Source organism: Mastigoproctus giganteus, chromosome 8 (genome assembly GCF_048544385.1).
Source record: "Mastigoproctus giganteus isolate SK-2022 chromosome 8, ASM4854438v1, whole genome shotgun sequence".
Taxonomy (NCBI): Eukaryota; Metazoa; Arthropoda; class Arachnida; order Uropygi; family Thelyphonidae; genus Mastigoproctus; species Mastigoproctus giganteus.
In genome coordinates this window covers 200,345,953-200,361,982 of record NC_143582.1, presented here as the reverse complement: position 1 = coordinate 200,361,982, position 16,030 = coordinate 200,345,953, and the positions used below count along the sequence as shown (strand labels likewise).

Below are 16,030 nucleotides of genomic sequence, written 5' to 3'. Positions count from 1 at the left end.
AATTGATATTGGTGTAAAATAGTTTCTTGTTTTGATTATTACTATATCCTCACTTATTTATTTAACCAAACATTAATATGAGTGCATGCTCGAGTATGAATTATTGTGCTCTGAATGGTTTTCTGAACTAGAAAATGTGACTCTTAGCATGTTTATTTTTTATGAACGTTCCTCCCCCCCCCCCCCCAACAGAACTAACAAAAGCTTTGTTTCATTGGAAATAGCACATGTAAGAAACTTATTGAATTTGTAATTTTTTATTTTAAGACAATCACATTTAATAGCAATTCATTAGTAAAAGAAACATTGCTGTACTTAGAGTAAAAAAAAAAAAACAAAAAACTTTTTAGAAATAAACAAAGGTGTTATGCAACTGTTTATTACAATCAAAGGCTCAACTTCTGCTGATTTAATTAACAGGGATATTGAACTGAAATTTTTAACCTTGTTTTCTAAATTTGTCATACACTTTTACTAACTTTAACTTACATTTATGTATGTCCTGTTTTATGTCTTGAAAATGGTACCCAATATGGTTCCAAAACTTAGGCTATCTATATTTCTACTTTAAGGTTCAATAATATTAATTAGCCAAAAATTAGATGAGTTAGTGTATTTCATTTATCTATTTAACATATATTGCTTCAGCTCATATGTATTTTACACAACATAGTATGATATGCAGCCTGAAGCTCCGGGCCATTTTTCTAATAGTATGTTGTGTAAAACGTAATAATAATTAGTACCATTTTAATATATTCTGAGTGGTTAATTTATTAGGTATACCTTCCCTTTTTCATGAAATGGACTGCTCCTTCAGTATCATGTTCGTACCATGCGATAAAGCATGTTTGCATGTAGGGATGTATGTGCCCAGTTCAGTGGAAGAATGGGCAAAGATGATTTTGAGTGACTTAAAACATAATAGGATAGCTGGTGCCAGGCATGCCAGTATGAGTATCCGAAAAACTGCAGCCTTACTCGGGTTTTCACATATGATTGTCTTTTGGGTGTGTTGAAATTGGTCTAATAACTAAATAGCATTCACCCAATGGCAAATCTGTGGTTAGAAAATGCTCATCGATGCAAGTGGCCTGTTTTTTTTTGTTTTTTTTTTTTTGTTATTGTTTGCACATCGGTTTCTTCTTCTGGTGCCTCCATAGCCAGGGGGTAGGAGCAGCAGTGTGTAGCACACATTTCTTGATTAGACCGGGGTTTGAGCCCTTGACCACCCCATATCCCGGAGCAATATGGTCTTAGTTGCTAATGCTTCTAAAAACCAAATAACAAACAAGCATTGGCTTCTGTGACCATAATGCACCTCCCAAAGTTTTTGCACTACTCTGATCCAAGCCCGAGGCGGGATACGAATCGGCGACCTTTGGGTTGCCAGGCAGGTACTTTACCCACCCGGCTAGCCCAGTCGGCAAGTGGCCTGTGTGGGCTGACACCCATGTACAACAGTAGTAACCAAAGAGGTATTACAGAATGCAGATCTCATCATACCTTGTCATGGATAGGATATCTCAGCCAGTGACCAAACTGGGTTTCACTCCTGTCATCAAAAAACAAGAAGATAAGGTTATGGTGAGCTTAGGAATTATGGCACTTTGGGGATTGGAAAAATGTTGCTTAATCAGATGAATCCTGGTTCCTGCTGTTTCATGCTGATAGGAGAACTGACCACAGAGAATATGTCAAAAATGGCATGCTGGTGGTGGCTGTGGTATTAATGGTGTGGATAGTGATTTTCTGGTGCACATTGAGCCTTTGATACCATTGGAGCAATATTTAGATGTCATTGATATTGACCCTTCATTGCTGAACTGTATCTGTCTCCAAATTGGTTCTTCCAGAAGGATAATTCACCAAGTCAATGCCAGAATTGTACAGAACTGGTTCCAGGAAGATGAGATGAAGAAGTTAGCTCCTCATCCAACTGATCTCACTCCAATTGAGCACTTGTGGAATGAGCTTTTCAGAGTAAAGATCAACAACCTCCAGTTTGCAACAGCTGTTGAAAGCAATTGAGATGACATGGGCTAGCATCTCTGTGGCATGTTTGTGATACCTTGTTCAGTTCATGCCATGGAAAATCAAGAGTATTTTGAGGACTAAAGAGGATCTGCTTGTTATTAGGCAAGTGTACCCAATAAAATGGCCACTTAGTGTATATAAAAATTAAAGGTCATGATTATTGCAATATGAATAATTGAATAGTGTTTATGAGTGAAGTATCTACACCTCATCAGTAACAGAATTAGAGGGTTATTGTTAGGCCATGAAACCTGACAGTTACTCTCCTATCATATAGATCAGGGTTAGCCACGGGTCAATCATGATCTACCAGTCGATCGCGGATTTAATTTTGGTCGATCACAACGAATTTTAAATATACAGTCATCTCTCGATTTGTGCAATGAAATTTTTGCAATGGTAGATCGTGGCACATTTTGAAGGAAAAAAGTAGATCGCATCACAAATTAAGTTGGCCACTCCTGATATAGATAATACCCTCTTCGCATGAAATTTAATGAATTTGTTGGAATGTATCAGTTTGATTGTTTTTTTTTTTTCCGATTATAGTGCATTCAGTTATACATATTTTAGTCATTCTCAAACAATATGATCATTTTGTCTTGTTTTTTTTTTTTTTTTTTTTTTTTTTTGTGAAATGTTAATTAGGTAAACAGATTGCTTGTCAGTTTACTATTTTTTTTTTTTTCTCTTTTATATAAAAATGTTTGTACTTATATTATTTCCTATATTTTAAGTAAAAGTACATCAAGGTATTGTACTCCTGTTAGTTAGTAATATTAATATGATCAGTCAGGTCAGAGGGTATATAAGAGCAAATTCCTAATTAGTTTGGATGAAAATTACCAAATAATTAGCAAACCTGAACATAATGGCTTGGCATAGGTTCTTTTCTTAATAGTGCTGGCAATTAGTTGCACTACATGAAAAGCACTGTACATAAACTGCTAGCACCAGTAATTATATTACTGTGTTTATTAGTATTAGCTGTGCTGTTGCAAGGAAGTCCTGGGCTTTTGTTGCATGGGCAAAAAAAAAAAAAAAAAAAAACCTATTCCCTCCTCACATATAGTTAGTTATCTGGAGATAGTTACCTCCAGATAGTTACCTATCTTTCTGAGCTTTGAATTTCCTCAAGTTATCAGCCTCCACCTGTGAAAACAACTTATTCCAGTAATTAACAACTTGCTGGCTAAAAAAGAAATCTTCCTACAATTGAATTTATGGCCCTAGTTTTTCATTTTATTCTCACCTCTCAAAGCTTTATACACCTCAATCAAATCTCATCTAAGTTGTTGTCTAGTTTCTAAGCTCTGTAGCCCACATATTCAAAGTCTTTTGCCAGTGTCACCAGGACATTGCCTTTGGACCTTTTGAGAAGCTCAGTGCTTTTTTTTTTTTTTTTTTAGGTGCAGTCTTCATACCTAGATACAATATTTCAAATGTGACCTGAAGTTGTTATATACCCCTGTATAAGGCAGTTGTTATTGGATAAATAATAAGAAACCATCATAAACATAATTATCGAACAGGCATAATTTTGAATTATCATGCAAAATGATGCTCCATACAAAACATTTAATTAACCCTTTCCTTACTTTATTCATTTTCCCCTGTAATTATCTACTTCCTCTTCTCAAATGGCATTCTTGCAATTCTAGTTCTAATTTCTTGACCACTTCCTTCTCCATGACTTGTTAGCAAATTTCAGGATATCTGTGTACAGTAATATTACACTTGTAATTATTCTCTTATCTATTTTAATAGTTATTTCCTTTTAAACCATTTTTACCATCATAACTTTAGGCTTATAAAAATTTATCCTCATCCCATATTTTTCACAATTTAATTCTCAAAATCTCCAAGAAATCTATACTCCCTCTTCTGTATCAGTGTCATATATCCAGATCTCACTGCCTGTGCAGTTTAACCTGTATCTTAACACTGCTTCACCATCTCTCCTTCCATCCCTGTTGTCTCTTATTATTATCCCTACAGATATTGCCAAACATATAAGGGTATCAATGAGATTTTGGGAAAAATGAAAAAATGAACCATACTTGCCATCCATGTTTAAGGAATAAGTTTAAAAGCAACTGTGTGTGTGAGAGAGATCGATCTAAAATCATGAGTATTAAACATGTAGTTTCAGTTGATGGATAAAAATAAGTAAGCTAGGTATAACAGATGCACCAAAATGTGCAAAGCAAGCAGTAAAATATGCAAGAGTTTATATAAGTATGTAAGAATTGAAAAGTCTGATAAAGTTTGCATAGATGGAAGTGAAAAATACACAAAGTGCCAAGTACTAGAAGGGTGAGGATAGCATAAAAAAGAAGTAATGTAGGTTTGTAAAAATAGAAAGAATGTGAATATCCTATAAGTTATGATGAATTAAGAATTATAGGCTGAATTGCAAAGCCAATTAGAGGTGAGGGAACTGCAGAGTAAAAAGGTTAATACCAACCAATTGATTAAACAAATAAAATAAAAGGTTGGAATAACTGTCATCAGATATGGGTGGGAAAATTTAGTTAAGTTGAATATAGGGATAGCAAAAATGCAAAAAAATCTGATGCAAGCTGAAGTAAATATTGATACTTTGGTCAGGTATTTCATCAGGGGACTACACCTGACAATGTATCAGGAACTGCATTTCTATCCTACTTCTCCATAACAGTGGAGAGAGGCAAACAAAGCAAAAAGATTGAAATTAGCACCACTTTCTCTCACAGTATGGACAAGGTAATCCCAACACAGTGTCAATGATATAAAAAATTAAGGTAAAAATAAGGATAAAGCTAAAATAAAATACAAATAAGCATTTCAAAGGTGTTGGAATTTTGTGGAAATTAGATAAATTAGAATTTTGAATTTAGAACAAGTACGTGGTATAGGGCAAGGTATTAAATCGAGGATGGGGAATGGATAAAGTGGTAATTAAATAAAGACAAAAATAGCAATAGAATGAGGATAGTTGGAATGTTCGTATCACCCTCATATTGTACTAATAGTTTTACAAACAGGGAAAAAGCTAGAAGTAGAAAGATAAAAGTATAGAAAAAGATATTAAACATACTAGGCTAGCTGGTGTTGTAAACCCCAACCTTTAGTAAGGGTTGGGGGTTTACAACACCAGGCTTTGTAAGTGTTAGTATAATAAGGAAACTAATATCAAATGCTTATACTGCAGGGAAAATGAAAGCGAAAAATCATGCGTTCAAACAGGCCTAAAAACAAGCCGAAACAGAAACCAAAAGTATAATGAGTGAATAGAGAATAGTAATAATACCTGGAATTTTCAAGTAATATATAGCGGAAGGAAGAAGGCGGGAAAATATAGTGCACATATTTAGTTGAGTAGATGAATGTATCTAAAGCAGTACCACATTAGTGACTTTACAGCAATTTACAAGCAGCAAAACGGACTTAATAAAGAGCTATGAAGAAATGGAAAATATTGACCTCTGTAGTTGTATTTAGATAAAATAAGTGTGTAGAGCTATGTAAGAGTAGCAGTGGCAAAGAGAAAGTATATCTATAATGTGGAAATGTGGTTGGAATGATAGAACTTTACAGTTATAAGTCAAAAGATATGCAGAAAACAAACATAAAACATTCCATAAATAAATAAATATATATTTAACAAAGCAGTGACAAGCTAAGCAAATAATAAAGTAATAAAATGAATGTAGATCAAAATTAATTGAAAGTAGACCAAATAATATGGCCATTATACATTAAGCAAAATTTGGATGTTGTGTAATCCTAGTAAATAAAGCAAAATTTTACCAATTAGGGGAGTTTTGCCCACATATAAAATATTTAAATCCAGGATATGATTAATTATGTATGTAAGCATAAAAAGCTAGAAACATGTAATGAATAGTATAATATCCTGAGATGGAGAAGAAAGGTTAAGAGTAATAACCTGTAGTCCAAAATTGCAAATTTATTAAAGTTTTCATGATGAATTATTTAACTAGTTAGAAGTGAAAAGATAAAGTAATTTCAGTAATCATTTCTGTAAAAATAAATAAATATGATGTTGATAGAGTAGCATAAATCCGAAGGTGAATAAGTGCTAAAGATAATTTCAGTAAATCCAGATGTGGTTTAATGAGGAAATCTAGTTTAAATTAACTGGTAGAACTTAGTTGATTCAAGACTAAAGATTGACTGATGATCCAATGGTGAAAGAATATGGCACAAATCCAAGATTGCATATAACTAGATGACTGAAGACCCAGTAGTAGGGTACTAGGCACCAAATCTTTAGACTGTAGAAAATAACTTATATAGAAAATGTTGTAATATAAGAATAAAGAGTCACATAGATCCAAAGGTAGTATTAGATACATACAGGTGATGAATCCAAAAGTGAACAGGTACTGAATAAATTTTAGTAGTAATAAATATACTCAATAGTGAAAGAGAGTAGTATACATCCAAAAGTGTTTTGATGAGGAGATCTAGTGCAAATGATACAAGGTAATACTCAGTTGACTAAAGACAAATGGTAGCTATAAAATCCAAGAAGTAAATAAATCCAGTAGTGATGGAATGTAGTATAAATCCAAAGGTGGATACTGAAAGGTAGGGTTGTGAGGTACCAAATATTTTGGAGACAGTAAAGTAATTTTAATACTTGAAAGATCCAAGACCCATAAAAATTGTATTTACCTACATATATTAGTATCCGTACCTGAAAACATGATCTGAAATATCAATCAAGTCTCACCATGGGCAGTAAATTATAAGTAATTGCATGAAGGAGTGTTAAAACATATCAAGTGAATAAATATAGAAAGTGAATACTTAAAAAGTAAAAATGCAAACTTTATCAGACTTTTCAATTCTTACATACTTATATATATGTTGAATGGTAAATAGTTAATTATTTTATGATAACTGAAAGAAAATGGGAAGAGTTGAAATTAAAAGTAAATAACACCTTGGACTGATCTGATGGAATCTATAGTTATATTAAAAGAAGTAGCAAAAGAGGTAAAGAAAACTTATAATTAATAATGGATAATGACAGCATCCTTGGATTCAGGGAGGTATCCTTACAGATTGGAAGTATAGAAATGTTTCTCCTACTATTCACAATGGGTAGTGGTTCAAAGGGTGAAGTGAAAAATTACAGATATGCAAGTTTGACTTCAATGGAAGGGAAAATGATGGAGTCAATTAAAGAAGTTATGCAAGTCATCTTTGATAGGAATTCAGTTATATAACAATGACAGCATGAATTTAAGCCAATCTCATTAGCTACTATGAGGTGGTCACAAAAGGAAGTAGATGCAAAAAAAGATAATTTTGACATCAGGTACAGTAAAGCTTTTGATGCTTTTACTATATGGAAGACTGCTGTAAAAATTAGAGTGGTGTGAAAGGCAAATTACTGCTGTGGATAAAGGGATGGGTGAGTGGTAGGAAACAGTGGTTATTAATGACCAGTGTGCTTCGTGAACTAATTTTGTGAGTAAGGTCCCACAGGGTTTAGTGTTGATGTCATTATTGCTTTGAATATTTATTAATGATGTATGTAGGCATACAAAGTTTGGTGTCCAGGTATTCTGATAATAAAAAAGGTGGGCAACAATGGAGTGACAATAATCAGGAGATTTTACCTCACTAAGACCAAGATAAAGTAGATAGGCCAGCTCAGAAATGCCAGTTTATGTTTAACATTGATCGATACCTGCATTTCATATCAATAATCCAGAATAACACAATTTGGTACCAAACTAAAAGTAGTTGAGAATGAAAAAAGACCTCATGATAATTGTATAGTCCAGCATGACCTTCTATGAGCAGTGACAGTACTAGGACAGCTTATGGGGTTCTGTTAATTAGATACAGGAACTTTGCCAGGTGGCAATAATAGGTAATTATCCTATTGTGTAAGGATGTGTTGGGACAAATCTTGAATACCTATACAGGTTGTGAAGTCTCACTTTATGAAGGATGCAGGTCTGTTAGACTGGGTGCAAAGAAGAGCAACAAGGTTAGTCAAGGGCACAGAATACTCTTGCCAAGAAAGACTTTGGTGACTTTGGTTTAGTTTCCATTTTGTTGTGTGTGCACCTCCGTAGCCAGGTGGGAAGGAGCAGCAGTGCGTAGCACACGCTTCTTGATTAGACCGGGTTCGAGCCCGTCACCACCAAATACGGAGGATGTGGAAAGGTCAAAGAATGATCACCACATATCCCGGAGCAATATGGCCTTAGTTGCTAATGCTCCTAAAATCCAAAACAACAACAACCATTTTGTTGTTTAGGCACCTGCGAAGGGATGTGATTGAATTGTTTAAAGCTTTTAGTGGGTTGAATAAACTAATTGCTGATGACATGCACAAGGGGACATAAATTTAAATTGGAAAGGGTTGGTTGCAAAGAAAGTTGTCAAAATTTTTCACATGGTGTTGTGGAAAAGTGGCTAGCTTGAATAAATGTAAAGAATTGGATAGGTTATCTGAATGGATAGTCAAAATGTTTTTTTTTTTTTTTTTTTTTTTTTAATATATATATATATATATATATATATATACACATGGCCAATAACCGGCCTCCATAGCCGAGTGGTCAGGAGCAGGAGTGCAGTAGCACACGCTCTTTGAGTGGACTGGGGTTCAAGCCCCTGACTGCTAAATACGGTCAATCTGCCAACCCACACTGGACCAGCCCAGCATGACAGATTATGGTCTATTTCCCTCAGCATGAATTGTTGAGGAGGCTTCCATCCTGCAGTGGGTTGATTAGGGCTGCAGTTTACCTTTTTTTTTTTTTTTACATGGCCAATGTTATTTAACCTTTCTTTCTTGCAATACTAATACTAAAAGCAATGTGAAAAATATTAAGATATTCATGTAAGAAACTGTTCCTTTCCTTTAGTGGTGTTGGGCAATCATTTCTAGTTCATCCCACAGATGCTGAATAGAATTGAGGTTTTTGACAGTGTGGTGCACATCAGGACTGTTTGGTGTCACTTGTTATGTTGTTATGTTATTTGGTTTTTCGGAGCATTAGCAACTAAGGCCATATTGCTCCGGGAATATGCGGTGGTCATTCCCTGACCTTTCCGCATCCTCCGTATTTGGTGGTGACGGGCTCGAACCCCGGTCTAATCAAGAAGCGTGTGCTACGCACTGCTGCTTCTTCCCACCTGACTACAGAGGCGCCGTTGGTGTCACTTGTAGTTTCATCCATAGTGAAAAGCATAAATTGGTACCCATTGGACCCTGTGGCTTGCTTTCAGTCCTCCAACACCCATCCTTGCATTTATAGCAAAGAATGGATGCAGAAGATTTGGTGTCCAGTTTTATTAGCCTCTGTGAAGATGCTCTACTGCAGGAGTATCAGACTTTTGTTGCATCATTTGCATAGTGTGCTATTGCTGATGCCTTGTGATGCTGAGGTTTACTGATTTCAGCACTAATTGGGTCACATAGTTTTATAGTGCTTTCTGCACATTCCAAATGCACGATTCGGTGATTTACATATTTTTGCATAGATTATTGCTTGTAGCCCAAGCTGCTGTAGTCCTGGTAAAGTTGCTAGGCAGTATATATACTAGTTGTAAACAGTAAAATTGAAAAAGGTAACTCAGTGTTAATTTTTAAGTTTCTTTCAATTTTAAATTTTTATTTTGGTGTACCTCTACTATCCTCTAGGTAGTTGATGCTCGGGCAGGACCTGGAACTAAATACGTTAATAAAACAAAGACTAAAACAAAAGTGAAACAAGCTAAGAAGCATAAACCCAAAATACCTATTGAAAAGAAAGGATCAAGTCCATGTGGTGGTTTGTCAGATGATATATCAGGTGTGTTTCAGAATTTTGTATTGTTTATTTCTTGAACACCTAGTGTTGTGTTACACTGAAAATGTTTTACCATTGATTTCCTTATATTCTACACAGAACTTGCTTGTTACAAACAGCCTACTGCACCATGGGAAAGGAAGAAATAGATGTCTGTTGGTTGGGGATTTCAACTCCCCCCCCTAATAAATGTGTTCCTGTTGTTTCAGAGTTTTAGCTCATATACAATATACACTTTCATATTTTTTTACTTTTTTTAATATTACTAATTATAAATAATCTAAGAGTGCAGTTTTACTCACCGTGGTATATGTTTTGAGCTAAAGTAAGAAGATTTAAAGTTTACATAAACTTTAAAAAAAAAAGAGTAAAAAAAAAGTGTAACCTTACTTTAATTCATATACAGTGAAACTTCCTTTAACAGACACCTCAGTCTTGGTCCCAGCCATAATTATTTGAAATTACATGTTAAGCAACCTCTTCAAAGCAGACACTGTCTAGTGTGGACGCGGACAATTTGATAGCTCTCCTTTTTGATTTTTTGATCTCCCTGCAATGGACACTTAACATTTTTTCAAGGGTGACATTTCAGATGAACGTGTTCGTTGCTGGTGACACGCACACGTACGCATTTTCGTAGGTCTTCATTTAGCCATGAAGGCAAGAGAATGTCAAGGTCATTACAGTAACAGTGGCACTAATTAAGACTTGTTATAACCACAGATTTCTTATGGAGTAGATTTCAGAATATATTGTTAATACATTCACAACTGCTGATATAGAATTTACAAACTTTTTTTTTTTTGACTGTCTGAAGCAGTTCCCTGATGTGCTCATCACTTATCAAGGCAATAAAATTGTAAACCTGAGAGACTTTGTGGAAGAGCTTTAGCGTGAATGTGAGAGTACAATTGTAATACAGTATTGTACAATAAATTTCTTTAAAAAAAATTAACACTCTACAAACAGACTGTAATGCATTGCATTAAAGTCCTCTACAAATGCATGTTACATTAATAAAACTGGTGGTCAAACTTAATCTTCGATTGAAACCACTCTGTAGTTTATCAGCACTAAACTTATGGTATGTCTAGATATGCAATGTGTGAAAAAAATGACTCATATCTGCACTATCATCTATCTATTCTGTAAGGCTCAGTTTTGTTTCCTCAGTGTGTGATTGTTACAGTATTGTAGTAAATTTCGAGTGGACAGATTCTGGACAATTGTGAAATTCTGTGCAAAGCTCCAGGCCCAGGTAAGAAACCTGACAAGTAGTAACTCTACTGAACCTGACGAGTAGAAACTACCACAAGTATGTTTTAAAAGCAGTTAACTTTGAAAGAAAAAGTAGAAGTGATAGAATATTCTAAAAAAAAGAAAAGTGTAGTGTTCATTATTTAGCTGATCATTTTAAAATTGGAAAGACTTATCTAATGGCTGATTAGATAAGTTCGGTAGATGTCACAATATTTCCTTCAAAACAATTTGTGTGGTCTGCTGATGTTAATTGCGAAACCGTTGCTGAGTAGTAAAAAAAGCTGCCATCAATACTTGTTGCATACTCATCAGAAAACATATTGAATGTTGATGAAATGGGTCTTTTTCTTGTGCAATTCCAAATAATAATAAAAAAAAATTAAAATAAATGTGCCTTAGAGGGGAAACATGCTGGAGGTAAAGTGGCAAAAGGCATCTAACTCTACTTTTGTATATAAGCATGACAGGCACTTGGGAAATACCTCTCATTATAGGCAAATTTATAAAACCAAGGCATTTTAAAGGTTTGTATTTAAGCAAGCTCAGTATACGTTGAAAATCAAACAGTAAGGCTTAAGTGACAAGGGAGATAATGGCAGAATGGCTGATCTTTTGGATAAAAGAATGATTTGCCAGAATACAAAAGTTTTTATTTCTTGACAACCACATTTTGCCCACATATTAAACTGAATAATGCTAAAACAGTTTTTTTTTTTTGGTTTTTTTTTTTTCCCTCCCAGTGTCACACCTGCTTCTCAACCACTAGATTAAAGAATAATTGCAAACTTTAAGGTGAAATATCAATAAATGATTCTTAAACACCTGATTTTAAAACTTAATGAAGAAAAAATTGTTCAAAACTGTAAAAGTATAGATGTACTACAAGCTACAATCTGGATTAGTGCAGAATGGAATGCAGTTAGTCCCTCTACAATTAAAAACTGCTTCCACAAAGTATTTGATTTGAGCATTAGTCAGTGTTGATGGTGACTTTGTGGGTGCAGCTGATGCATCTGTACTTAATGGCTTGCTACAAACACTAGGAAATTCATCAATGAACAGTGATGAATATGTTTCTGTAGACTAATGTAGTGGTGGAAGGCATAAACAATGAAGAAGTTATGGAGGAAGAGGAAGAACCTGAAATGGTTGAACAGCAGTATGACCCCAAATTAAAAAAAATATGCTGATGCATTAGATTACCTAACACATTAAAAGTATTATGTGAGCAAAAATGATGAATATGGATGGAGTAGAACTAGTGAGCAATCTAATTATCTGCAATGAAAATGAAATTGTCAAAATTAATGATGTTTTATAATAAATAACACTAATAAAAGTTTGTTATTTATTAAAAGTTAATTGAAATACAAATGTATAATGATAAACAACAATAATAAAAAAAAAAGTGTTAACCAATTATAGTGAATTTCATTTTTCCGAATTATTGAAACTGACCACGTGTATACCGACCTCAGCAAAACACACTCATCAGGCAAAAAAGCTAAAGTCTTCCTGTAGTCAGAAGAGCTACATGTTCAGTGTTCTTCAAATAAGGTGTATAGAAACATTGTTATTTTGTATATTAGCAGACAGATAGTTCATTGTAAAATGTGGAGTAACTGTGTAACCTTAACTTAAAACTGCAAGGCAAACTTTTAAGTGTGGTATTTGATTTTATTTAAATTGAGCATTCAATCCATGTAATGCTTTTCAAACAGTATATAATTGCAATCTATAACCTGTTACATTGCAGCTTGTTCCGTTACACAATCAAAAAAAAAATTACCGTCTTTATTAATAGCAGCGTTTAAAGTATTGGTTAAGTCACATGCTGACATTTAGCTATAACAGAAACATTTCACTAATTAATTATGCATAATCTGGAATGCATAATTTGAATATGGTGATTATAATGTGTACAGAAAGGGTAGGACATGGTGGAGAAAGATTTTTAGTTAAAAAGTACAGTCTCTAAAACTGTACAACTAGTAAATATAGGTTGCCAGTATAATATTGAGTCAGTCTGGAGGACATAAACACTAGAAAAACAAAACTTACAGTTCGAGTCTTATATTCCAAATGACTGTGATGAGTATAATGAACAATTGCACAGACAGATAGAGTGGGAAAGCAGATTAGCATGTCTTATCATGGTTCGGTAGCTCACTCAGTAGCAAAATATTTATTCTTTTACTGAGTGACTGCTTTCTATGCCAATGTTAGACAGGAAACAAGAGAAAGCAATATTCTTGGTCTCATTATCAGCATTGATTCAACATGTATTAAGAATCTTCAAGTACAAGAACCTTTAAGCAGTAGTTCATAGTGTATTGATGTGGAATTTAGTCAAAGAAATGACTGTTAGGGATAAAAGGAATCATTTTTGTTTTTGCAAAGGTGATTATAATGGACTCAGATGTTTTTTAAATCTTTTCAATGGAACCAGCAAATGTTGAACAACGAAAATGCTAAATGGGAAGTGTTTCAAGAAATAATCATAGAGGCTATTAAGCATTTTATACAAAGAGATATTCAAGATTTAGAGTAATGTGGATGTCAGACAAACTTGATTAGCTTAGTGGCAGAGAAGAAAAATGCATAGGATTGGGTATATGGGCTGGATTATAGATTGTTAGAGGATCTACATAATTCTGCAATAAATACAAACTACTTTCTAATAAAGTTGAGGGATTAGGCATACTAGGGCAAATTCTTTTGAGGTTATAATGGGCATCATGGCAAGCTCTATGATGGATAAAGTGATTATGAGAAGTCCTGTTTAAGAATACAAAGAATAGTAGCAGAGAATTCTTTGCTTATGTTAACACTAGAAGGAAAGAAAAATCACATTGGTTCACTGGATATAAATAGTATAACTGTGGATTAGCATTAGCATTAGTAGAGGCATTTGATGCAAGAAAGCAAGCTTATGCAGCATCAGCCAAAAAAAAAACCAAAAAAAAAACCCACTTCCACTTCACCCCTCTGTTCGTTCAAAATACCTGTCCAGCTGAGCCTTAAACTTATTTAGGCTATCAACCTCCACCACAAGGGATGGGAGTCTGTTCCACCAACCAATCACCCGCTGGCTAAAGGAAAATTTCTGCACGTCTATCCTAAATCTGTCTTTCCTCAATTTGAATTTATGCCCTCTCAGGTGATTTTTCTGAGCTAGAGGAAGAATCCCATCAGCATTGAGCATGCTTAAACCATTCAAGGCTTTATACACCTCTATCAGATCACCTCGCTGGTGCCTAGTCTCCAGACACTGTAATTTGCAAAACTTAAACCTTTCTTCGTAAGAGCACTCCTTTGTTCCATTCACTAATCTTGTTGCCCTTCTCTGCACTCGTTCCAGCAGCTCTACATCCTTCTTGAAATGAGGCCTCCAGACCTGTATACAGTACTCTAGGTGTGGCCTGACCATTGCCTTATACAATGGAATAATCACCTCCTTATCCCTGCTGGAAAAATTCCTGTATATCATTGACAATACTCCATGAGCTACTCTTGCAGCCTGTCTGCACTGCTCAGAGAACTTCATATCTGCCTGCACAACCACCCCCAAGTCCCTTTCATTCTCTACCACTGTCAGTGTAGTACCACAGAGTTGATACGTTGCTCTGGGGTTGCTGTTTCCCATGTGTAGTACTTTACATTTGTCAATGTTAAACTTCATTTGCCACCTCTTTAGCCCATCTGCTCAACCTTTCCAGATCCTGTTGCAGCAGCATAGTATCAGTAGTGTCCTTGACAACCCTGCCAACCTTTGTATCATCTGCAAACTTGGACATTAAGCTTGATATACCATCATCAATATCATTTATAAATACAGAAAACAATAATGGACCCAACACTGAGCCCTGAGGGACTCCACTAATAACATTAGTCCACGATGAGCAGTGTCCATTGATTACCACTCTCTGTCTTCTCCCCCTCAACCACCCCTTTATCCATAGCAGCAATTTGCCTCCAATGTCACACTGCTCCAACTGATCATGTACAGTCTACTCATAAATTGAATAAATATTTTACCTACATTCACATGGTTTTTATCGATGAGGTTAGCAGAAGTATGTCTAATAAATACTGATTGGGAGTTAAATAATTTTATAATAACAAAGTAAGTTAGAAGAGAGAAATTGCTGCAGACAAAAATGAAAAACTTACCTGTAACAGATGGAATCTATCCAATTACTGTATAGATTTAAAGAAGTGCCTACAGATTACAAATGTGCAAATGTATATCTTATTCATAAGGGTAGTTCAGAGGGTGAATTTGCACTTTCCAATAACCTGGAAAGTGCAAATTGTTTTTGTTTTATGGCAGTGACCTCCAGAAATGTGCTTTAGTAAAATGTGAGCTCGGGTGGAATGATCATAATGAGTTTTCGCCTTAACCCTGTGAAGTTCCTTTAAAAAAATTTCATTTTGACCGTTATCATGGTGCCACCTAGGAGAATAAGTGACAGCACTACTAGTAAATCTACCAAGAAAAGGAAAGTGATAGTTGAATCAGAAAATTAAAATAATAAGGACATATGAAAATGGCCAAACATTAACAAGTATCGTGTGGAATTCAGATTTGTCAGTGGCAACGGTGAACACAAAGGAGAAAGGCAGAATACGAGAAAGCGGTCGGTACCTATGAAAGTCAACTATAATAACCAAGGCTATGAAATACATACCAGTTTTTACAGTACAATAACGTGTTTTTTTCTTCCTTTTATTTCTCTTCTTATTTGCCACTCGGGCTACTTCACCGCTGTCCCCAGATAAAGTTTTCAATTGAACCAATTAAAAATATATAACTATTTTTCTTCATTCTTCTGAGGATATAGCAGCAATATTTTATTAGTCATTCCCGAGTTACATAAAACTCTACTTATGTAGGAAGGCCTGGA

At 34.8% G+C, this 16,030-nt stretch overlaps 1 protein-coding gene across 1 annotated transcript in view; it reads left to right on the top strand.

Moving 5' to 3' along the window:
• The window catches only part of LOC150082172 (SIN3-HDAC complex-associated factor), a 99,679-nt gene that overhangs the window by 22,141 nt on the left and 61,508 nt on the right, over window positions 1–16,030 (top strand). The window contains exon 2 of the mRNA XM_090380442.1: window positions 9,716–9,866. Coding sequence (XP_090236568.1) covers window positions 9,716–9,866 — 151 coding nt within the window. The remainder of the gene's footprint in view (window positions 1–9,715; window positions 9,867–16,030) is intronic.